The sequence below is a fragment of the Ranitomeya imitator genome, chromosome 10, assembly GCF_032444005.1.
Source record: "Ranitomeya imitator isolate aRanImi1 chromosome 10, aRanImi1.pri, whole genome shotgun sequence".
Classification (NCBI taxonomy): domain Eukaryota; kingdom Metazoa; phylum Chordata; class Amphibia; order Anura; family Dendrobatidae; genus Ranitomeya; species Ranitomeya imitator.
The window spans coordinates 137,462,752-137,486,703 of record NC_091291.1 but is presented as its reverse complement, the minus strand read 5'-3'; the positions used below and the strand labels follow the sequence as shown (position 1 = coordinate 137,486,703).

The 23,952-nt window shown below is 46.2% G+C and overlaps 1 protein-coding gene across 1 annotated transcript in view; it reads right to left on the bottom strand.

Annotated features, from left to right (window-relative positions):
- DISP3 (dispatched RND transporter family member 3) overlaps positions 1–23,952 on the bottom strand; it is a 91,251-nt gene that overhangs the window by 48,223 nt on the left and 19,076 nt on the right. The window contains exons 2-3 of the mRNA XM_069742827.1: positions 3,927–4,856; positions 3,279–3,498 (exon numbers count right to left, since the gene is read on the bottom strand). Coding sequence (XP_069598928.1) covers positions 3,279–3,498; positions 3,927–4,851 — 1,145 coding nt within the window. The 5' untranslated portion in view covers positions 4,852–4,856. The remainder of the gene's footprint in view (positions 1–3,278; positions 3,499–3,926; positions 4,857–23,952) is intronic.

The window sequence follows — 23,952 nt, the reverse complement described above, 5'->3', positions numbered from 1 at the left end:
AGAATAATACAGCATCAATCCGGAGAAAAGCAGGCGAGGTCTACACTACATCGTCAGCAAGACGAGAGACGGCGGAATAAAGAAGTGACATCGGTGCCGAGTTCAGGATGACTGCCAGGATTGTACGTAGAGAAGAGTCTGAATTATTTCACAGTAACACATCCCATTATTCTATCACCGTGGGTTTATAAGCGAGAAACCCTGCTGATACCAAAACTTAAAGAGATCTCATAGGTTAATATATATGGCTTTAGGTTTAAAAAAAATGCCCAGACCTCGGTAGAGTGCTTAGACCTAGAGAAGAAGCCAAAATATAGAGCACCTGGACTTCTACGGGAGGTCTATTAAATCACTAAACTGCTATGAAAGGTCTATTAAGTTGTTGTTCATCTTCGAGAGGTCCATTAAGTAAATGCATTTTGACAAGAGGTCTATTGAGTTAATGGACTTCTATGACAGATCTATTAAGTTAATGAACTTCAACTAGGGGTATATTTAGTTCCTAGACTTCTATTAGAGGTTTATTGAGTCAATGGACTTCAACTACAGGTCTATATTAATTCAATGTACTTCTACGAGAGATCTATTCAGTCAATGGACTTCTACGAGAGGTTTATTAAGACACTGAACATCTACTGGAGGTCTATTGTGTCAATGGACTTCTACGAGAGGTCTATTATTAAGTCAGTGGGCTTTGACAAGAGGTCTGTTAAGGGTCTGAACACCTATGAGAAGTATCTAGAGTGCCTGGACCAATATGAAGATCTATACAGTCTGTTGTGTTCTGTGATAGGTCTATAGAGTCTTCCAGCATCTACGGGCAGCCTAGAGAGTGTCTGAACCCCTATGAAAGGTCAATAAAGTGCGTGGACTGGTCCAAGAGGTTTGTAAAGTGTGGGTTACTATGGAGAGGTCTATAGTTTGCCTAAATATTGAGGCTAAGTTTCCAAACTACCTACAATGGAATGAGAAGCCTATGTCGTTACCAAATACTGAGATAAGTTTATACATTATGTGGACTTCAATAACTCAATAGTGTGCTTCAACATCTATGAGAGGTCATAAGATTGTCTCAACCACTATAAGATGTCTATAGAGTACTTGGACTTATACAAGAAGCTTACAGAGAGTCAGGACTACGATGAATGGTCAATAGAGTATCTGGACTATTATGACTAATCTACGGCGACAATTAACCATTAACATAGATCTGTAGACTTGATGGAACCCTAAAATTCTATTTAGAGTTCTTGAGCCACAATCAAAGGTCTACTGAGTCCAAGGACTGCTATGAGTGAACTTTAAAGTGCCAGGAATACTAGGAGGTCTTAAAAAAATATACTGAAATATGTAAAAGTGGTCTAAAGAGTGTCAAGACCCCTAAAAAAAGCCCAAGATTGCCTGGACCTGTTTTTGAAGTCTAGAGCCTGTATGAACCACTACAGAGATTCTGGACTCAGAGGTCTAGAGCGTGTGTGGACCCCATGTGAGGTCTACTGACTGATTTGACCACTATTAAAGATCTATAAAGAGTGTGGATTTCTATGAGAGTTCTGTAGAGTTTCTGGACACTAATGGATGGTCTGGAGGGTCCATAGGCTCTTATCAGATGTCTATAAAGTAACAGGACTACCATCATAGACTACACAGTGCCTGGATCCCTACAAGAGATCTGTAAAGAGCCCGGGCCCCCATGAAAAGGGTTGGGGTACTGTGATTAAAAAGGTCTCCTTTGAATTGATCTATTATACAACTTTTTGTCACAATGGATCAGAGTCCAACGTCTCAATCTTTCCCATTGATTGTCGTTGTTGGAATTTCTGATTTCACCAAATGGATGGAAACAGATCCCTCCAGAGCCACCTAACGAAAACAACTACCCTATAAGTCAATAGCCGACCCTTCTGTGAGCAAGAAGACCAAAGATAACAGACAAACCAGAGTCATCTCCACCAATATTCACCAAAGAGTTCCACCTAAATTCACCATGGAGTCATTATGGTGCAGAAGTGAATCACAGAGGTCCTGCCAGATTCACAACAACCAAACCTCAGATCTATGTATAAATAAATGTTACATACAAACAAAACTGAAACCCTGCACCTTCAACATAGAAATTCCAGATACTGTATGTGTATGTTAAACAAGTGAGTGGTAGTAATTAGGAGTCAATTCTAATCACATAAAACAAAGCAGTAATTGTCTCCGAGAACGTAAACGCAAACACAAATTTCTAAATTAACCCCGGAGATCACTTCACATTAGTGTCTCCTCCGAAGCTCAAACCTTCCGCAAGGAAGTGATTACATCATGTCACACACATAATCAGCTCTGCGTATCTCCCCAACATGAGGGACAAGATGATACGGAGACAACAGAGATCCAAGATCAACTATTGCAACAGATCAATAATCGGAAAACAGCAACAATATATCCTAGTACATAGGGGCAGTATTATAGTAGTTATATTCTTGTATATAGGGAGCAGTATTATAGTAGTTATATTCATGTACATGGGGGGCAGTATTATAGTAGTTATATTCTTGTACATAGGGGCAGCATTATAGTAGTTATAGTCTTGTACATAGGGGCAGTATTATAGTAGTTATATTCTTGTACATAGGGGCAGCATTATAGTAGTTATAGTCTTGTACATAGGGGCAGTATTATAGTAGTTATATTCTTGTACATAGGGGCAGCATTATAGTAGTTATATTCTTGTACATAGGAGCAGTATTATAGTAGTTATATTCTTGTACATAGGGGCAGTATTATAGTAGTTATATTCTTGTACATAGGAGCAGTATTATAGTAGTTATATTCTTGTACATAGGGGCAGTATTAGAGTAGTTATATTCTTGTACATAGGAGCAGTATTATAGTAGTTATATTCTTGTACATAGGGGCAGTATTATAGTAGTTATATTCTTGTACATAGGAGCAGTATTATAGTAGTTATATTCTTGTACATAGGGGCAGTATTAGAGTAGTTATATTCTTGTACATAGGGGCAGTATTAGAGTAGTTATATTCTTGTACATAGGAGCAGTATTATAGTAGTTATATTCTTGTACATAGGGGCAGTATTATAGTAGTTATATTCTTGTACATAGGGGCAGTATTATAGTAGTTATATTCTTGTACATAGGAGCAGTATTATAGTAGTTATATTCTTGTACATAGGAGCAGTATTATACATTATTTTCTTCTACATTGAGGACAGTAGTTACATTCTGTAGATTTTGTATTTTTGGAATTCTACTATTATATAATACTACCTTGTAGATTCCTTTGACAATATGCTTATGTAGGAGATGACAAAGTTTTGAAACTTCCTGTGCTGCTCCTCCCATCGATCTTCCACTGAGTAGTAATTCGGTAATGGAGCACCAAACAAGATTTCACTTCTCAAAAGCGAGCTCTTTAGGTTTTGTGTAGTGAGAGCCTCATCTACATACCAGTAGAACTCCGGATGGGTCATTGCCAATTTTAGTGAGCCTTTAAAAAAAAATAAATAAATAAATTAAAGTCTACATACAAAATATACACTATATAGACTATAGACTTCACAGCCAACGTGTACTGAAGATGGATCACCATATTTTTGTTGCGCTCTGATGGTGCCAATATACCGGAGGCAACAGTAGAGAAACACATATTAATAGAGAGAAGAAAGCAACTGTTTGGATGACTTGTTGGAATTCTTATTATTGAGCAGATCATTTAAATTTTTTGCAATTTTATTTTTATTACTACTATATATTTTTGGTTGCTGCATCTTAATCCAGTATAACATGGCCACCATTATCAGGAATAGAAATCATCTACCGTAATAAAGAGTTACTGGAATGGCTGGCAAGGTTTTCCTTAATTGGTATGATGTTTTTGAAAAACTGATCTCCAAAATAGAAGGTGTAGAGACTTACCGTGCACATCGGCCAAATCTTGACCCATTCCGTCGTAGTAAATCTTTCCTCCCTTCTCAGTAGGGAAAAAATAAGTTAGAAGTGAACTTGGAGGTGAGCAGTAGGAGTACGATCCAAGCGGTAGATCCTTGAGAACCTCATGAGGTTTCCAACAAAATTCCCGAAAGTGTGGATGATCCATGATCTTCCTTTCAATCTTGTGGATGGTCATCAAGCGTTCCTTTGTAAATATGTTATTTTCCTCATCTCCCCTGGCTAAGAAAATAAGCTCAATCCGCCAATGCGCATGGCTCTGAGTGTTAGGAGTCACGTAAACACCTGAAAACTCCTTAACCGAAGCCCCACGAGGGTGCCGGGACTGGTTCACGGCAGAGGACAAGGTAGTTGGAAAGTCGGTGGCTGTGAAATTAGTTCTCTCTGTACTATTGTGCCAAATTGAGTTCCTTTTAACCCTTATGGGATTATCAGCCTGAGATGTGTTCAGGTGGAGCTGTTGAAGCTGCTCAAAGATTAATCGTTGCAACGTTTCGGAGGTGAAATCGGCAACGTCCCTCCTGTTCCTCCCCCAGGTGCCAAACTGGGATTTCAGAGCAAGAGTGAGTGCATCGAACCTTTGGGAGGACTCGTGGTTGCGTATCTCAAAAGCATTGTACGAGATGTCAATGTCAAGGGTAGGGTAATGTACAAACATAATGATGGAAAGGACCACAGGGACTAGACATCCTAAAGCCAGGAGAAAGGTGGCACAATAAACATTTGTGAATATCCATCCCACTATGTTCCAAAATTCACAGGTTGGCATGGAATCGTTTAAAGGTTTAGAAGTCCACTGGCAAGTGTTACAAATGGGTGATTTGAAGGACATCTCATCGTCTTCATCATCATCAAACCAAGCATCTTGTAACAAGGGGTCATCTGTGTCCATAGTCCCTAAAGAGCAAAGGACATGAGGAAAATTCAAATATATTAAATTCAAGAGGAGGCACATGATTAGCAAAGTAATATTTTACAAACATTACAGAGAAAATGGATCATGTACAAATGACTAAACTTCTACTGCTTTCCACAAGAAGTCATCGTTAATCACTCATGGCAGAGAAACCTCATGGCTTCTTTACTGAAGGGTCCAAGAATGGCTTTGGAGGAACATCTGAGAAAATTATGGTTCCGATATCATAGATCCCCCCCCAGCTTTGCCGACCATGAAGAATCTATCTGTAAAACCTTTTTGAGAAGACAACTCAAATTGAATGTAAAAGTGGTCATCTAAGAGGTTGGTCATCTAAGAGGGTGGGCTACTAAACAGCGTTGTGGAGTTGGAGTTGTGCAGTCAGTGTCCATTTTGGTGGAGTCAGAGATGGAGTTGGAATAAAATGAACCAACTCCGACTCCTAAAATATATAAGTTGGGTTCAGTACTGTAAATATTTTCATAAGAATTTTATGAAATGTCCTATAAATGTCTGTTCTGTTCCTGATCTCGGCTTTTTGTTGAGATGAATCTGTGCTGCACTTTATGTCCATGCTTAGTAGTGACCAGTGCTGTGAAGTCGGAATCACGGGTCAGGGAAATTGAGGCGTCAGTCGGTGGTTTGGCTTACAGACTCCACAGCCCTGCCTAAGAGGGTGGTCTTCAAACAAAATGGGGGAAACCCAATTTCTATCCAATGGTTATGGTATTTAATGCTAATAAAAGAATGGAGACATAGTATGGGTTCGCCTTGGACAGTCACTTTTTGTTAGGTTGCACAAAAATAAGGCAATCATAAAGGTGTCAGGCCGATATGACCACCAGCAGTCAGCAGTTATCTCCAGGGGAACCTTAAAAGGAAGTATTCAATTATCCCACAGTGCCCCCAGAGGGGAAATTAAATACTACACAGAGTTTACTAAAACTATTGCCAAGTCTGTGCAATGCAATAGACACGCCGAGTCCTCCAGAAGCTCTTTGTGATAGAGTTTCACACTGGCAAATAAATTGGGGCTCAGAAAAAATATTGGGGTCCTGGAGCTCCAGCGATGGACATTTCCATCTAGAGTGTCCTATGTAGCATTGCACTAGTCCTTGCTGTTACTGCCACCGGTGTGCAAAATTGTGAAAGCAGAGTTTACAATGAACAGGTGGGACCTCCAGCTTTTTTTTTTTTTTTCGCTCTGGGGCCCTCGCACCTCATTCCAGCACCTCAAAGGTTAATTAGAAATGGAAACATTCTCGCTCCTGTATACAGTTATTGCTTTTTTCTTTTTTTTTTTTTTTTAAATACAATTTGCCAGGGACTAAATGTCAGCCGGATTCCTGCTTTTTGCAGCTGCATTTCCATTACAGATCCCTGCTCGCTACAATAAAATCTAATCAGTTGACGCACCAGAACCTTTCCTGCGTCCTGATTTATATATGCATTGTGCAGAAAACAGGACCTGATTTATGGCTACAATAGCTTATATTTACAGATACAAGGACGCTTATCTAAATGCTGGAGGAATAAAGAAGAGCGTCTCCCTGCACCAAGAGATTCTGCAACTCTGCACAAAAAAACAAGGCATTATATGGCTGGGATATGCTACATATAAAGTAATATACGGCCGGGATATGCTACATACAGTATAAAGTAATATACGGCCGGGAAATGCTACATATAAAGTAATATACGGCCGGGATATGCTACATACAGTATAAAGTAATATATGGCAGGGATATGCTGCATACAATATAAATAATATATGTCCAGGAAATGCTACATATAAAGTAATATATGGCCGGGGATATGCTACATACAGCATAAAGTAATATACGGCCAGGATATGCTACATATAAAGTATGCAAGACTCATGCTGGTGTGGTAGTTGGAGGCAGGTATATCTCGCCCAGGTGTTTGTCCTATGTGAATTAGGCCACTCAGTATCTTCAGGGTGCTAATGGGTTAATGATTGCAGGAATAAAAGATGACCAGCTGGGTGTTTCCAGTGTCTGCCTGGGGCACACAGATTGCCTGCCTGTGTGAGACAAACGTGAGTGAAGAGCTCTGCTCAAGATCTGTGTGATGTTAGCTGGGTGGGAGTAGCCCCCCCAGTTGTTGAGATAGCAACGTATTTGTTTAGTTAGTGCCGGACAGGCTAGGATTTATTTTTATGTTTTGTTTTTTGTGTTGCTTTCACGTTAATAAATCTGGCCTGAGGTCAGCCTGCTCAGAAACCTGCTGTACGCCTCAGATTCAATGCACAAACCACGTGACCTTTGACCCCAGCAAAGGCGATCCCAGAGTGTTTTGTCACATTGTGGTGGAGAACGCGGGCATACCGTGGCACAGGCGACAGCATGGAAGACGTGGTGAAAGCCTTAGTACAGTCCACTGCCGTACAGCAGCAGGCCACTGCCGCACAGCACGAAGCTAATCGCTTGATGGCCGCACAGCTGAAGGAGTTACTGGACATGACGGTTGCAGACCGCCAACTTCTTCAACAGGTGGCGCAGCGCCTGGTGAGCATGCCTGACGCTGACCCGGAAGCAGAGTCCAGAAGGATCCATGTGAGTCGATACTGGCAAAAGCTGACTGCAGAAGATGACGTCGAGGCATACCTGACAACGTTTGAGCGGACGGCATCGAGAGAGAAGTGGCCGAAGGCACGATGGGCTGATTTGATTGCCCCGTTTCTCTCCGGTGAGGCCCAAAAAGCTTACCATGATTTGGACCCAGAGGTCGCTCAGGACTTTGAGAAGCTGAAAGCTGAGATCCTGGCCCGGCTGGGTGTGACGACGGCTGTCCGTGCACAGAGGGTACATCAGTGGCCATACCAGCAAGATAAACCGGCGCGGTCTCAGATGTTCGACCTGATCTACTTGACAAAGAAATGGCTGCAACCCGAGGTACTGACAATACCCGAAATAATCCAGCGGGTTGTCCTGGACAAGTACCTGAGAGTACTACCCCCAGCGCTGAAAAGGTGGGTAAGCCAAGGAAATCCCACGACAGCGGATCAACTTGTGGAGTTGGTCGAGCGTTATTCCGTGGCAGAAGGACTTCCCGACGACACCGCCAACCCCCGGTCTGTGCCTCCTCCTCGTGGAACCGGTAAGACTGTTCCAGGGACCACGGGTGAAGGAAAATCGCTTAAAACTGTGGGGGAGGAGTCTGGGACTGCTCGCACTCCGAGACCAAGAGTATTGGACGGTGGTCTCAGTAGGGGACCTGTTAGGTGTTTCCGCTGCCATGAGAAGGGTCATGTTTCTGCGAACTGTCCTGTTACCGCTGAATCCATGCAGTGCGATGTTATAGACTCTAGAAAACGCATGTCTTTGGTTACACAGCTAGTGAGTGTGAATGCGGGTCAAAATGATACAGTGAAACACCTGTGTGAATTATCTGTTGATGGGAAAAATGTTGTGGCATTACTAGACTCTGGAAGTGTGGTGACTCTGGTGAAAGCTAGTCTGGTGGCACTTCCGTCTGGTCCGTCTGACAAGTTTTGTGTGACGTGTGTGCATGGTGACACCCGCTCGTACTTAACAGCGGTCATATGGATTTCTACTCCCTATGGGTCAGTGCAGCACAAAGTGGGACTCGTTCCCGCATTGTTACATGATGTAATCCTGGGCAGGGATTTTCCCTATTTCTGGCAGTTGTGGGAGAATCAGTTGCTCCTTCACGGTAGCTGTACCCGTGAATCTTCTCCCATGCCATCTGGAGGTCCCGAGTCCCTAGAGGAGACCCCACAGGAAGATGTGGCTGGGGAGGTTAGTGAATCTAACCTTCAGTACCCATTCTCCGTCATGGCGGGGTAAACAGAGGAAACTGAGGAACCTCAGCGAGAGGCGGAGGCAGACAGCCATCCGGCACCCTGCCTGCCAGATTTGGAAGTCCAGGTGGATGACTTCCACAGCGAGAAAATGAAAGATCCTACCCTGACTCCGGCTAGGAAAAATGTAAAAAATGATAGATGGGGTACCCGTAGAACCTGACACTAGGCTAGCGTACCCGTATATGGTTCTTGAAAATGATTTGCTCTACCAGGTAGAAAAAAAAGGGGAAGACACAGTGCAACGGTTAGTGGTACCCAAACCTTATCGGCGGAAGGTACTGGATTTGGCCCACGGACATATAATGGGGGGACATCTGGGGGTACAGAAAACCACAGAAAGGATATTGCATTGTTTTGTGTGGCCTGGAATACATTGTGATGTGCGTAACTATTGTGAGTCCTGTCCAGAGTGCCAAATCGCGGCCCCTAAATCTCAATTCCGTAGCCCTTTGGTACCCCTTCCTATCATCGGGGTCCCTTTTGAGAGAATTGGGATGGATTTGGTTGGGCCCCTTCCACGATCCGCACGTGGGCACCAACATATCCTCGTCATCGTGGACTATGCCACTCGTTACCCGGAAGCCGTCCCTTTGCGTAACACAGCTACCAAGACGATCGCCAAGGAATTGGTACAAGTGTTTAGTCGGGTGGGAATTCCAAAACAGATACTCACCGACCAGGGGACTCCCTTTATGTCGAGGGTAATGAAGGAGCTCTGCAGGCTCTTACAAATAGACCCGTTGCGTACGTCTGTCTATCACCCTCAAACAGATGGCCTGGTTGAGCGCTTCAACAAAACCTTAAAACAGATGCTCCGGAAGGCGATAGACAAAGATGGGAAGAACTGGGATTACTTGTTACCCTATTTGCTGTTTGCCATTAGGGAAGTTCCCCAGTCTTCCACAGGGTTTTCGCCTTTCGAACTGTTGTACGCCCGTCGTCCCCGGGGACTGCTGGACGTCGCAAAAGAAACCTGGGAAGGTCAAGTCACTCCCTTTAAAACGGTGATCGACCATGTAACACAAATGCAGGTTCGTATTGCCGCTGTCATGCCCATTGTTAGGGACCATATGTTACAGGCCCAGGGAGCCCAGAGGCAAAGTTATGATAGAGGCGCTAAGGTCCGTACATTTGCACCCGGCGATAGGGTGTTGGTACTAATCCCTACGGTGGATAGTAAATTCTTGGCGAAATGGCAGGGCCCATTTGAGGTCCGAGAAAGAGTTGGTGAAGTGAACTATAAAGTGTACCAGCCGGGTAAGAGAAAACCGGAACAGATTTATCATGTGAATCTGATAAAATCCTGGAAAGACTGCTCTGCCCTAACGGCGGATCTGCCCCGTCCGGTTTGTTCACCTACTGTACCAGAGGTGCAGGTTGCTGAGACTCTCTCAGAATGACAAAAATCTGAGGTTAAGCAATTTTTGTTACAGAACCGACAGTTTTTCTCCGAAAAACCTGGCCGGACTAAGTTGGTGAAACATGAGATTGTCACAGAGCCTGGCGTCACTGTTCATGTGAAGCCCTACCGGATTCCGGAAGCCCGCCGTGAAGCCGTCTCCCGGGAAGTGATGGCAATGTTGGACTTAGGAGTCATTGAGGAGTCACACAGCGCCTGGTCCAGTCCAATTGTGTTGATCCCTAAACCGGATGGCTCCATCCGGTTTTGTAATGACTTTAGGAAACTGAATGCAGTTTCTAAATTTGATGCATACCCTATGCCCCGGGTCGATGAGTTGATCGACCGGCTTGGTAAAGCCCGATACATTACGACCCTGGATTTAACAAAGGGGTACTGGCAGATTCCTCTGGCCGAGGCGGCCAGAGAGAAGACGGCATTTGCTACACCGGAAGGTCTGTTCCAGTATGTCTATATGCCGTTTGGACTTCACGGAGCTCCCGCAACGTTTCAGAGATTGATGGATCGAGTCTTGAGGCCTCACAGACAGTACGCCTCTGCCTACCTGGATGACATCGTAATTTACAGCATGGACTGGGAAACTCATCTCCAGAAGGTACAAGCGGTGATTGATGACCTGCGAGATGCAGGTTTAACGGCAAACCCCAAGAAATGCCACATCGGGCTTGAAGAAGCCCGATACTTGGGCTACGTGATTGGCCGAGGAGTGGTTAAACCCCAGATCGACAAAATACAGGCAATTCAGGGCTGGCCACAACCAGTGAACAAGAAACAAGTGCAGGCTTTCCTGGGGATTGCCGGCTATTATCGCCGGTTCATACCCAATTTTGCAGCCATGGCTATTCCCTTGACGGATCTTACCAAGGGGAAGGGTTCCGTCATGGTAAAATGGACCTCAGCTGCTGAAGAGGCCTTCCACAGCCTGAAACGGGCTTTGTGCTCTCAGCCCGTACTAGTGACTACTGATTTCAGCAGCGAGTTTGTGGTACAAAACTGATGCCTCTGATGCTGGTGTCGGAGCTGTACTTTCCCAGGTGAGGGACGGAGTCGAACACACGGTCCTCTATCTCAGTCGGAAACTGAATGTACATGAGCAGAAGTATGCGGTGGTTGAAAAAGAGTGCCTAGCCATTAAATGGGCTCTCGACTCCCTCAAGTATTACCTGGCCGGTAGGAAGTTTAGGCTGGTCACAGACCATGCCCCTCTCAAGTGGATGCACCTCCACAAGGACCGTAATAGTCGGGTAACCCGGTGGTTCCTTGCCCTGCAGGCTTACTCTTTTACGGTGGAGCACCGACCTGGGGTGCAGATGGGGAACGCCGATGCCCTATCCCGAGTGCACTGTTTCAAAAGTGTTCTTGCTCGACCGGAGTGGTCTGAGCAAGGGGGGGGGATATGTAAGACTCATGCTGGTGTGGTAGATGGAGGCAGGTATATCTCGCCCAGGTGTTTGTCCTATGTGAATTAGGCCACTCAGTATCTTCAGGGTGCTAATGGGTTAATGATTGCAGGAATAAAAGATGACCAGCTGGGTGTTTCCAGTGTCTGCCTGGGGCACACAGATTGCCTGCCTGTGTGAGACAAACGTGAGTGAAGAGCTCTGCTCAAGATCTGTATGATGTTAGCTGGGTGGGAGAAGCCCCCCCAGTTGTTGAGATAGCAACGTATTTGTTTAGTTAGTGCCGGACAGGCTAGGATTTATTTTTATGTTTTGTTTTTTGTGTTGCTTTCACGTTAATAAATCTGACCTGAGGTCAGCCTGCTCAGAAACCTGCTGTACGCCTCAGATTCAATGCACAAACCACGTGACCTTTGACCCCAGCAAAGGCGATCCCAGAGTGTTTTGTCACAAGTAATATACGGCCAGGATATGCTACATAAAAAGTAATATATGGCCAGGATATGCTACATACAGTATAAAGTAATATATGGCCGGGATATGCTACATATAAAGTAATATACGGCCGGGATATGCTACATATAAAAGTAATATATGGATGGAATATGCTACATATAAAGCAATATATCGATATGCAAGGCAATATATCAACAAGGCATTATATCACTAGGTATTTTATATGAGGAACCTGTTTGTAAACGGCTGTTCCTTAGGCTAAGTTCACACTAGGTGATTTTGCTGCTTTTTTATGCAAATTTCAGCTGTGTTTTACAGGACCATCAAAGACTGAGATTTCAGAAATGTCATGCACACACTTTTTCATTAGTATTTTGTGCTTTGCATGGTTTTTTGGACATAGAGCATGTCACTTCTTTCGGCGTTTTTTCACCCATTGCAAGCAATGGGTAATAAAAAACAGCAAGTATAGCAGTATATGAAACCCATTTATCTTTGTGATTTTTTTTCCCAGGATTACCATCTTGTCTTGGTCAACAGTGATGGTAGTTTGGATTAGTACAGTTTAATTAAATTAGTGCGGCATACAAAGTAAAAATTGGCCGACCAGGGTATGAAATTGAACAATGCCTGTGGCTGATCAAGGTGTGAGCTTGGACAATGCGTAAACAACTCACTGGCAGATCAAAGTGTGAAAATTAAACAGTGTCCTACAAACTCCATGCACTGCCAGTGTCTTATTATTCCAGACCAATTCACCTCCCTCAGCTGTTACATTTGTATGTGTATTTTTACATGAACATATGTGTTGTTTTGGTGACCTGTGTTCATTGTTCTGTGGTGGAAGCAAAGCTGAACTATGAGGTCCTGAAAACGCTGCAGCAAAAGTGGGTTTTTTTTTACGTTGCTTTTGGCCGGTTTCACACGTCAGTGTCTCCAGTACGTGTAGTGACAGTTTTCTCAAGTACCAGAGACATTGACACACACAGACCCATTCAAATGAATGGGTCTATGCAGATGTCAGCGCGGTTTCCAAACTGTGTGTCCGTGTGCAAAACACGGAGACATGTCCGTTTTTACCCGGACACAAGGCCATGGGAGAAACAGTGTTACTGTAAGCTGCTGTCCCCATGGGGGTGGTGCTGAAGCCGATTCTCATCCATTGTCTCCTGCTCTGTCGGCGAGCAGGGGACAATAAATGAAAGAAAAACCCAACGTGGGGTCCCCCGTATATTTTACAACCAACCCGGCAAAATTCACAGGTGCGGGCTGCTATTCTCAGGCTGGTAAGGGGCCATGGATATGAAACCCCCCCCCCCCCCCCACCTTAAAAACAGCAGCAGCCCGCAGCTGCCCAGAAAAGGCACCTCTATTAGAGGTGCCAACTCTGCAGCTTTGCCCACTTCTTCCCACTGCCTTGTAGCATTGACATATAGGGTAATGAGGGGTTAATGTCATCTTCCTATTGTGAGGCGCCATTAAGCCGGCTTAGTAATGGAGGGGTGTCAATAAGACACCTATCCATTACTAATCCCACAGTTGTTAAAGGGTTAATTAAACACAGTAAGAAAAAAGTATTTTAATGAAATAAAACAATAGAGTTTGACCATTTTATTGTTACAGGTAATCCAAGCGAAGCCCTCGATCTCCTTGAAAAAAGTCAAAATAAAAAAACAACAATATATACCCGTAGCTGTCCGCCGTAAAGGCCCCGTCACACTGGACGATATCGCTAGCGATCCGTGACGTTGCAGCGTCCTGGATAGCGATATCGTCCAGTGTGACAGGCAGCAGCGATCAGGCCCCTGCTGTGATATCGCTGGTCGGGGCAGAAAGGCCAGGACTTTATTTCGTCGCTCGACTCCCCGCAGACATCGCTGAATCGGCGTGTGTGACGCCGATTCAGCGAGGTCTTCGCTGGTAACCAGGGTAAACATCGGGTTACTAAGCGCAGGGCCGCGCTTAGTAACCCGATGTTTACCCTGGTTACCATCGTTAAAGTAAAAAAAACAACCACTACATACTTACCTTCCGCTGTCTGTCCCCGGCGCTCTGCTTCCTGCACTGGCTGTGAGCGCCGGGCAGCTGGAAAGCACAGCGGTGACATCACCGCTCTGCTTTCCGGCCGCTGTGCTCACAGCCAGAGCAGAGAAGCAGAGCGCCGGGGACAGACAGTGGTAGGTAAGTATGTAGTGGTTGCTTTTTTTACTTTAACGAGGGTAAACATCGAGTTACTAAGCGCTTAGTAACCCGATGTTTACCCTGGTTACCGGCATCGTTGGTCGCTGGAGAGCTGTCTGTGTGACAGCTCTCCAGCGACCAAACAGCGACGCTGCAGCGATCCGGATTGTTGTCGGTATCGCTGCAGCGTCGCTTAGTTTGACGGTACCTTTAATTACCACGCAGTAATCCATATCTGGGGGCATTTACATTTTACAACCGGGAATGCTGCTAAAGTGACTGCTCCCAGCTGTAAACAACTGTAGAATGAATGAAATGCAGGGAGCGGAGCTTCGGGGACGTCACTGAAGCTGCGCCGTCTGGCGGCATGAACTCAAATGAACTCTTCAGCGTGGGAAAATCAGCTGGCATTTTGCCAGGCTGAAGAGTTCATCTTAGTTCATGCTGTGAGGGGGCGCAGCTTCAGTGATGTCACCGAAGCTCAGCTCCCTGCATTTCATTCATTCCACAGTCGTTTACAGCTGGGAGCGGTCAAATTAGCAGCATTCCCGGTTGTAAAATGTAAATGCCCCCAGATATGGATTACTGCGTGGGACTTGACCGTACGGCGGACAGCTATGGGTATATTATTGGTTTTTATTTTGACTTTTTTCAAGGAGATCGAGTGCTTCGCTCGGATTACCTGTAACAATAAAATGGTCAAACTGTTTATTGTTTTATTTCATTAAAAATCTTTTTTCTGTGTTTTATTAACCCTTTAACAACTGTGGGATTAGTAATGGATAGGCGTCTTATTGACACCTCTCCATTACTAAGCCGGCTTAATGTCACCTTACAATAGGAAGGTGACATTAACCCCTCATTACCTCATATGCCAATGCTACAGGGCAGTGGGAAGAAGTTGGCAAAGATCCAGAATTGGTGCAGCCTTTTCTGGGCAGCTGCGGGCTGCTGTTTTTAGGCTGGGGGGGCCCATATCCAGATTAGCAGCGCATCTGTGAGTTTTGCCGGGTTGGTTGTCAAATATAGGGGTGACCCCACGTTGGGTTCTCTTTCATCCCTTCTCCCCGGCTCGTGCTGATCGCTGGCAGAGCAGGGGAGAACAGGTGACAGCCGGCTTCAGCACCACAAGCAGGGGACAGTGCTTACTGTAGCGCTGCTTCCCGGTGACCGTCCGTGTGGTCCTGATGCGGCACACGGCTACCACACGGATGTAACACGTGAGCACACGGACACACCGACATCTCTGGTACTGGTTTTTCCGGCACTGGAAATATCAGGACGTGTGAAACCGGCCTTTCTGCAAGAGTGCAGGTTTTGAGCAGAAAAAAAAAAAGCAGCAAAAATGCCTAAATGTGTCCATTCACCCCTGCATCACTGATACTGGCATGCAACCATCTAACAGTCCAATGTGTGTGTCGGGACTGGATCGCCCTCGGCACCTGCTGTTATGTGCGATCATCTTTAAACTAAAGCCCGACAGAAAACAACCTCTGGAATGAACCGTCCCGTGTGCATACGCCAGAATTCATCTGATCTGCGATGGCGTGAGGCGACTCAGTGTAGACGCCGTAGGTGACAGCGGCCACATCCATCGGAGACAAAGGGGCTGGATTCTGCCACCTCCCGGACTGTTCAGTCATGATTTCCTTATGACAGGGGAGAAGTAAAGATGCCGAGCTGTTCGGGTGAATCGACTGCCTTACAGCCTCTCTATTGACCGGTCGATGCATCAGTGTCCATACCGGCTCTTCGAGGAATGACCTTCTTACCTTGTCTGGTCGCCATACCCATTAGGGATCAGATTGGGATCTTCGCGCAGAGTGAAAGTAGACTAGAGCCGTCATCATCTTATCGAAATTATCATCTTTGGACATGACAGCCAGGTGATAACTTGACCCAGACCCGCCAGCTGTCAGTGGCAGCCTCACAGTGGCACCGGCTCGGCACCAGCGCCTCTATATAATTGATCTCGCAGCTTCCAGCTCAATGTATTTAATAACCATGAATCTATTCGAGAGGAGGCAATGTCTCGTCTTTGGGAGTGATCCGGCCTCAAAGTTCTGCTCATCCTTGTAGTATGTAAAATAATCAATGAAACTCAATGTATTCTCTCCACTCGTAATGCGGCCGTGCAAGTCAGGAGAGGACTGTCTGCAAAATGCAGGATGACAGCAAGGCTCTAATGAGCTCCTCCACCAAGCGCGGGTTCATGGCTGCAAATTAGTCTCAGTCTTGTTCTTAGTGTCGTTTCTGGGAGAAATGTGAATTACACTGGGCGTGTGTCTGCCGCGCTTCCGACACAACAGATGCTTCTAGGACCGAGCAAACCAATCTAATTCATGTACTGAGAAGGGAGTGCTGCATAGCAAAGCCAATGTGCCCATGGATGAAGGTCTCTAGTCATCTAGGTGCATTTCCTAATACCTCTTCCATAGATACCCATACTGGGGACACCAGTAGCAGCCATCTCCCATAGAAGTCACCTAGGCACCAGTAGCAGCCATCTCCCATAGATACCCATACAGGGGGCACCACGGCACCAGTAGCAGCCATCTCCCACAGATAGCCATACTGGGGGCACCAGTAGCAGCCATCTCCCATAGAAGTCACCTAGGCACCAGTAGCAGCCATCTCCCATAGAAGTCACCTAGGCACCAGTAGCAGCCATCTCCCATAGATACCCATACAGGGGGCACCACGGCACCAGTAGCAGCCATCTCCCACAGATAGCCATACTGGGGGCACCAGTAGCAGCCATCTGCCATAGAGGTCACCTCGGCACCAGTAGCAGCCATCTCCCATAGAAGTCACCTAGGCACCAGTAGCAGCCATCTCCCATAGATACCCATTCAGGGGGCACCAGTAGCAGCCATCTCCCATAGAAGTCACCTAGGCACCAGTAGCAGCCATCTCCCATAGATACCCATTCAGGGGGCACCAGTAGCAGCCATCTGCCATAGAGGTCACCTCGGCACCAGTAGCAGCCATCTCCCATAGATACCCATACAGGGGGCACCACGGCACCAGGAGCAGCCATCTCCCATAGATACCCATACAGGGGGCACCAGTAGCAGCCATCTCCCATAGATACCCATTCAGGGGGCACCAGTAGCAGCCATCTCCCACAGATAGCCATACTGGGGGCACCAGTAGCAGCCATCTCCCATAGAAGTCACCTAGGCACCAGTAGCAGCCATCTCCCATAGATACCCATTCAGGGGGCACCAGTAGCAGCCATCTCCCATAGATACCCATTCAGGGGGCACCAGTAGCAGCCATCTGCCATAGATACCCATACAGGGGGCACCACGAGCAGCCATCTCCCATAGATACCCCGTACAGGGGGCACCAGTAGCAGCCATCTCCCATAGATACCCATTCAGGGGGCACCAGTAGCAGCCATCTGCCATAGAGGTCACCTCGGCACCAGTAGCAGCCATCTCCCATAGATACCCATACAGGGGGCACCACGGCACCAGGAGCAGCCATCTCCCATAGATACCCATACAGGGGGCACCAGTAGCAGCCATCTCCCATAGATACCCATTCAGGGGGCACCAGTAGCAGCCATCTCCCACAGATAGCCATACTGGGGGCACCAGTAGCAGCCATCTCCCATAGAAGTCACCTAGGCACCAGTAGCAGCCATCTCCCATAGATACCCATTCAGGGGGCACCAGTAGCAGCCATCTCCCATAGATACCCATTCAGGGGGCACCAGTAGCAGCCATCTGCCATAGATACCCATACAGGGGGCACCACGAGCAGCCATCTCCCATAGATACCCCGTACAGGGGGCACCAGTAGCAGCCATCTCCCATAGATACCCATACAGGTGGCACCAGTAGCAGCCATCACCCATAGATACCCATACAGGTGGCACCAGTAGCAGCCATCTGCCATAGATAGCCATACTGGGGGCACCAGTAGCAGCCATCTCCCATAGACACCCATACAGGGGGCACCAGTAGCAGCCGTTTGCCATAGATACCCATATTGGGGGCACCAGTATTAGCCATCTCCCATAGATACCCATACAGAGGTCACCTCGGCACCAGTAGCAGCCATCTCCCATAGACACCCATACAGGGGGCACCAGTAGCAGCCATCTGCAATAGATACCCATACAGGGAACACCTGTAGCAGCCATCTGCCATAGATACCCATACAGGGGGCACCACGGCACCAGGAGCAGCCATCTCCCATAGATACCCATACAGGGGGCACCAGTAGCAGCCATCTCCCATAGATACCCATACAGGTGGCACCAGTAGCAGCCATCACCCATAGATACCCATACAGGTGGCACCAGTAGCAGCCATCTGCCATAGATAGCCATACTGGGGGCACCAGTAGCAGCCATCTCCCATAGACACCCATACAGGGGGCACCAGTAGCAGCCGTTTGCCATAGATACCCATATTGGGGGCACCAGTAGCAGCCATCTCCCATAGATACCCATACAGAGGTCACCTCGGCACCAGTAGCAGCCATCTCCCATAGACACCCATACAGGGGGCACAAGTAGCAGCCATCTGCCATAGATACCCATACTGGGGGCACCAGTAGCAGCCGTTTGCCATAGATACCCATATTGGGGGCACCAGTAGCAGCCATCTCCCATAGATACCCATACATCGGGCACCACGGCACCAGTAGCAGCCATATTGCATTTGTAGAAGAAGGCGACAATCATGTTCCAACTGTGTAAATATCTCAGATTTTAATCTGTAAGGTTTCTGTGAGTGACAGAGGACATTTTTTACCCATAGTCAGACCCCTTTTTCCAGGTTGCACCCCTCCACACCAAGCATACCACACACAAGAAGTCTTCTAGAATTATTGTTTTTTTTGGGATGTTTGGCACTGGCTTAGAAATGTACTGACTCTTACTTGAGTTCTCTTTTTCCAGGAGAATCCAGTTCTGGGCACCACAATGTAAAAAGACATTGAAACACTGGAGCAAGTTCAGAGAAGAGCTACCAGGATGGTGAGCGGACTGCAAAGCATGTCCTACGAGGAACGGTTAAAGGATCTGGGAATGTTTAGCTGCAAAAAAGAAGTCTAAGAGGAGACTTAGTAGCTGTCTACAAATATCTGAAGGGCTGTCACAGTGTAGAGGGATCATCATTCTCATTTGCGCATGGAAACACGAGAAGCAATGGGATGAAACTTAAAAGGGAAAAGATACAGATTAGAAAAAAAAAAAATTTTGACAGTGATGGTGATCAATGAGTGGAACAGGCTGCCACGAGAGGTGGCGAGTTCTCCTTCAATGGAAGTCTTCAAACACAGGCTGGGCAGACTTGTGTCGGAGATGGTTTAGTGAATCCTGCATTGAGCAGGGGTTGGACACAATGACCCTGGAGGTCCCTTCCAACTGTAACATTCTAGGATTCTATGACTTTCCGGAAGATATGGAAAGTATGAAATATCTTGCCTCATGATATGTACAGGCTCAGTCTATAGAACACACCATTGTAGACACTTCCAACATAGTTACCAACTTTGGTGTTTGAGAATCCATTCAGAAAAGCCCACTTTTGGGTGGGTTATAGGTAAATGACATCCCTTTAACATTAGACTTCCCCTGAAGAAGTTCAGACTGAGGGACCACCCTGTTATTAACCATTTTACCACAATAAAAGGAAGGTGGGTTTGGTTTCCAAAGACAAATCCTCAGGGTCCAACACGTGATCCTTGAGAAGTATTCAGACAAGTCAGGGTCAAGGCAGGGGAATGTCACTCAATATGGCAACGTGGCAGTAGTTCAGGGCAGGAGGCAGACAAGAAGCAATATCAGAAGACGGGTCGGAGAAGAAGGAAAACTACTAGACCACCTTTGATCATAAGGAACCCTAAAATAGAAACCTAATGGGTCAGACAGAGCAACAGGGAAGGGTCCCTTAATATTCTAGAAATGGTGATGGTGCACTCAAATGGCAGCATCAGAAGTCCCAGAAAATAGAGTGTCAGCAGCCAGGGGAGAAAAATGGAGTCGGTTGATGGACAGTGGTAAGGAATCATGGAAAAAAAAAATTGATCAATTAAACAGATTCCTCTGGGGTAAAAATTAAAATGTCAATTCCCTTTAATGCCGCCGTCCTGGCAAAATCCACTCAATGAAGACATTCATTATGGACATGTTAGAAGGACCTTCAGAAACAAGCTGTTCTGCTCCTGGGACCTCCTGAATCACCTGGACTTTGTGCAGGAAGTTTTCCGTTTTCCCATCAGCGTCCCCGCAGGTGAAAAAAAAAAAAAAAAAAAAAAGTACTGCATGTTCTAAATTAAAATCAGTGGGTGATATGTCTAATGCACGAACATGTGGGGTCCTCTGTAATGAGACTATTTGTAGTCCACTCTGAATGGGGGGGGGAGATGTAATCAGGAACCCTAGGTTATAATGGGGTTTGTTTACCATGCCAGGCCGTCCCTTTAAGATACTGATGACTCATTCTTACATGACATGTTCTCATTCACACCTTGTGATTGTCGTCCCCCTTCTCTGTAAGATCTCTATGACTAGGTTGTTGGTAATTTATGTAAATTCTTTCCGCTCCCTCTGCCATCCGCCACTTGTGATGTCTCCACACTTCACCCTTCCACACTTGTTCTGAGATCTGACAGTTCCAGGTCAAAAGATATTTCTAGAGTCACAACCAACTAAACTTTCAGCATTTGGTGTGAAGAACACACAGAATTTTTATTCCACGAAGTCAAAGAGGAAAATTTCTATTGTATTATTTAGAAATGCACTGCTCAAAAAAAATAAATAAAGGGAACACTGAAGTACCACATCCTAGATATCACTGAATGAAATATTCCAGGTGTAAATCTTTATTCATTACATAGTGGAATGCATTTAGAATAATAAAACCTAAAAATTATCAATGTAAATCACAACTAATATCCCACGGAGGTCTGGAGTTGGAATGATGCTCAAAATCAAAGTGGAAAATGAAGTTACAGGCAGATGCAACTTCAGTGGAAATGCCTCAAGACATGGAAATGATGCGCAGTATTGTGTGTGGCCTCCATGTGCCTGTATGACCTCCCTACAACACCTGGGAATGCTCCTGATGAGGTGGCAGATGGTCTCCTGAGGATCTCCTCCCAGACCTGGACTAAAGCATCCGCCAACTCCTGGACAGTCTGTGGTGCAATGTGAAGTTGATGGATGGTGCAAGACATGATGTCCCAGATGAGTTCAATTGGATACAGGTCTGGGGAACGGGCAGGCCAGTCCATAGCTTCAATGCCTTCATCTTGCAGGAACTCCAGCCACATGAGGTCTGGTATTGCCCTGCATTAGGAGGAACCCAGGGCCAACCGCACCAGCATATGGTCTCACAAGGGGTCTGAGGATCTCATCTCGGTAACTAATGGCAGTCAGGCTACCTCTGGCGAGCACATGGAGGGCTGTGCGGCCCTCCCAAAGAAATGCCACCCCACACCATTACTGACCCACTGCCAAACCGGTCATGCTGAAGGATGTTGCAGGCAGCAGAACGCTCTCCACGGCATCTCCAGTCTCTGTCACATGTGCTCAGTTAACCTACTTTCATCTGTGAAGAGCACAGGGAGCCAGTGGCGAATTTGCCAATCCTGGTGTTCTGTGGCAAATGCCAAGCGTCCTGCACGACGTTAGGCCCTTAGACCATCCTCATGGAGTTGGTTTCTAACCGTTTGTGCAGACACATGCACATTTGTGGCCTGCTGGAGGTCATTTTGCAGGGCTCTGGCAGTACTCCTCCTGCTCCTCCTTGCGCTGAGGTAGCGGTCCTGCTGCTAGGTTGTTGCCCTCCTACAGCCCCCTCCACGTCTCCTGGCCTGTCTCCTGGTAGTACCTCCAGCCTCTGGACACTACGCTGACAGACACAGCAAACCTTCTTGCCACAGCTCGCATTGATGTGCCATCTTTGATGAGCTGCACTACCTGAGCCACTTATGTGGGTTGTAGAGTCCGTCTCATGCTACCACGAGGGTGAAAGCACAACCAACATTCAAGTGTGACCAAAACAGCAGCCAGAAAGCATTGGTACTGAGATGTGGTCTGTGGTCCCCACCTGCAGAACCACTCCTTTATTGAGTGTGTCTTGAAGATTGCGAATAATTTCCATCTGTTGTCTATTCCATTTGCACATATATTCCCCTGGGAACGTGTACAAATAAAGGGCTCCTCAGGCTACGGACATGCGGTATGCTCTGTAGGCAGCACGATATACACAAGAAGGAATAGACTAATATAAAGATTTGTGGGACAAGTTTTAGTATAACATGTAATATCTTCACATTCATTTTTGATTACTTTGGGCTTAGAAGTCCAGGGAGCGGTCCTACTCGCTGAGTGACATTGTTTCAGCACCACTGAACGCCTAAGCAGAGAGATAACTTGCATATTTTTTCCAATCAACTAAAGGTTCTTCTGTGAGAACCAATAGCCCTCGAGTGATATCATGTAAAAACCTAATCCTTCTCACAGAGTTTGGTACTTCCCCACTGGTAAATTATCCCACCTGGTGCAAAAGAAAAGCAATGTTGTCACTCATTAGCAATCAATCATTAGCAATCAATTAGCTAGCTGCTTTCCTTTGAATGGTGAAGTGTTAGTTGCCTTTCACCAGTTTTGATCCATGTCCAGCAATGTAACAATAAGCTATACTGATTCTTTTCCCACAAGCCTGTTATTCCGGTGTCCTGGCTCCAGAACCAGGCTTTGCTCCCTTCTCCTATGGTTGACTCTGTACTAGTCTAGTTTGGTTACTAGACTACAAACACCTTTGACATCATCACTGAAGGCTTTCTAAGGCCGGATCACAGCTGCCTGACTATCCAGGAGACTATAGCACCTAGATTTCACGTGCTCTTGCCGGATTAAGGCTATGCTCATATTGTGTTTCAGCATACGATCAGTGGCTCCATCGAGGCTTATGTCTTTATCCCTGGACATTTCAGCCGATGGGGCCAATGCCTGTAATGGTGCAGATGGAGTCACTTTGTGCTCTGTCAGACATCATTTTTGTCCATATCCGCCTATTTGAGGTAAGCACCAAGATGCAGTTGACCATGTTATCCGATTGCACATACATCTTTGCTACTAACAATATCCTGTCTGCAAGTACCTGACTGCATATTTGTTTTTGCTAATAAACATATCCCTGTTTGTCAATACCTGATTGCACATAGGTCCCGGCTATTAACCTTGTCCTTGCTGCAAGTAACTGGTTGTATATATGTCTCTGCTATTAGCCATATTCCTGCTGCAAGAACCTAACTGCACATACATTTCTGCTATTAACCACATTCCTGTTGCAAATACGTCTCTACTGTAAACCATATCCATGCTGCAAGTTCCTAAGTTCAAATACATCTGTTATTAACCATATCAATGCTGCAAGTTCTACACTGCATATGCGTCTCTGCCGTTCTTGTGTGTGACTGCTATGTGCGACTGCTTTCCAGCCTCATCTACTGCTTCCAGCTTCGCTTGTCCATCTGCAGTCCTGATCCCTGTTGATCCATAAGCTGTCCATCTCTACTGCATCAGCGCCTCTGGCTTAGGGTATGTGTCCACGGGCCGGATTACATCCGGATTAGCTACGGATTGAACGCTGCGTACAACCCGCAGCATCCAGATGTTAGAACATAGTGGAGAGAGGCAAACACGCATCCGGCGGCCCTGCGTTTCCAGACATGCGGCGAGTCTTTTTAGAACGCAGCATGTCTTGTTTACCTTGTGGCGATGCTCCGTCGCCACAAGGTAAATA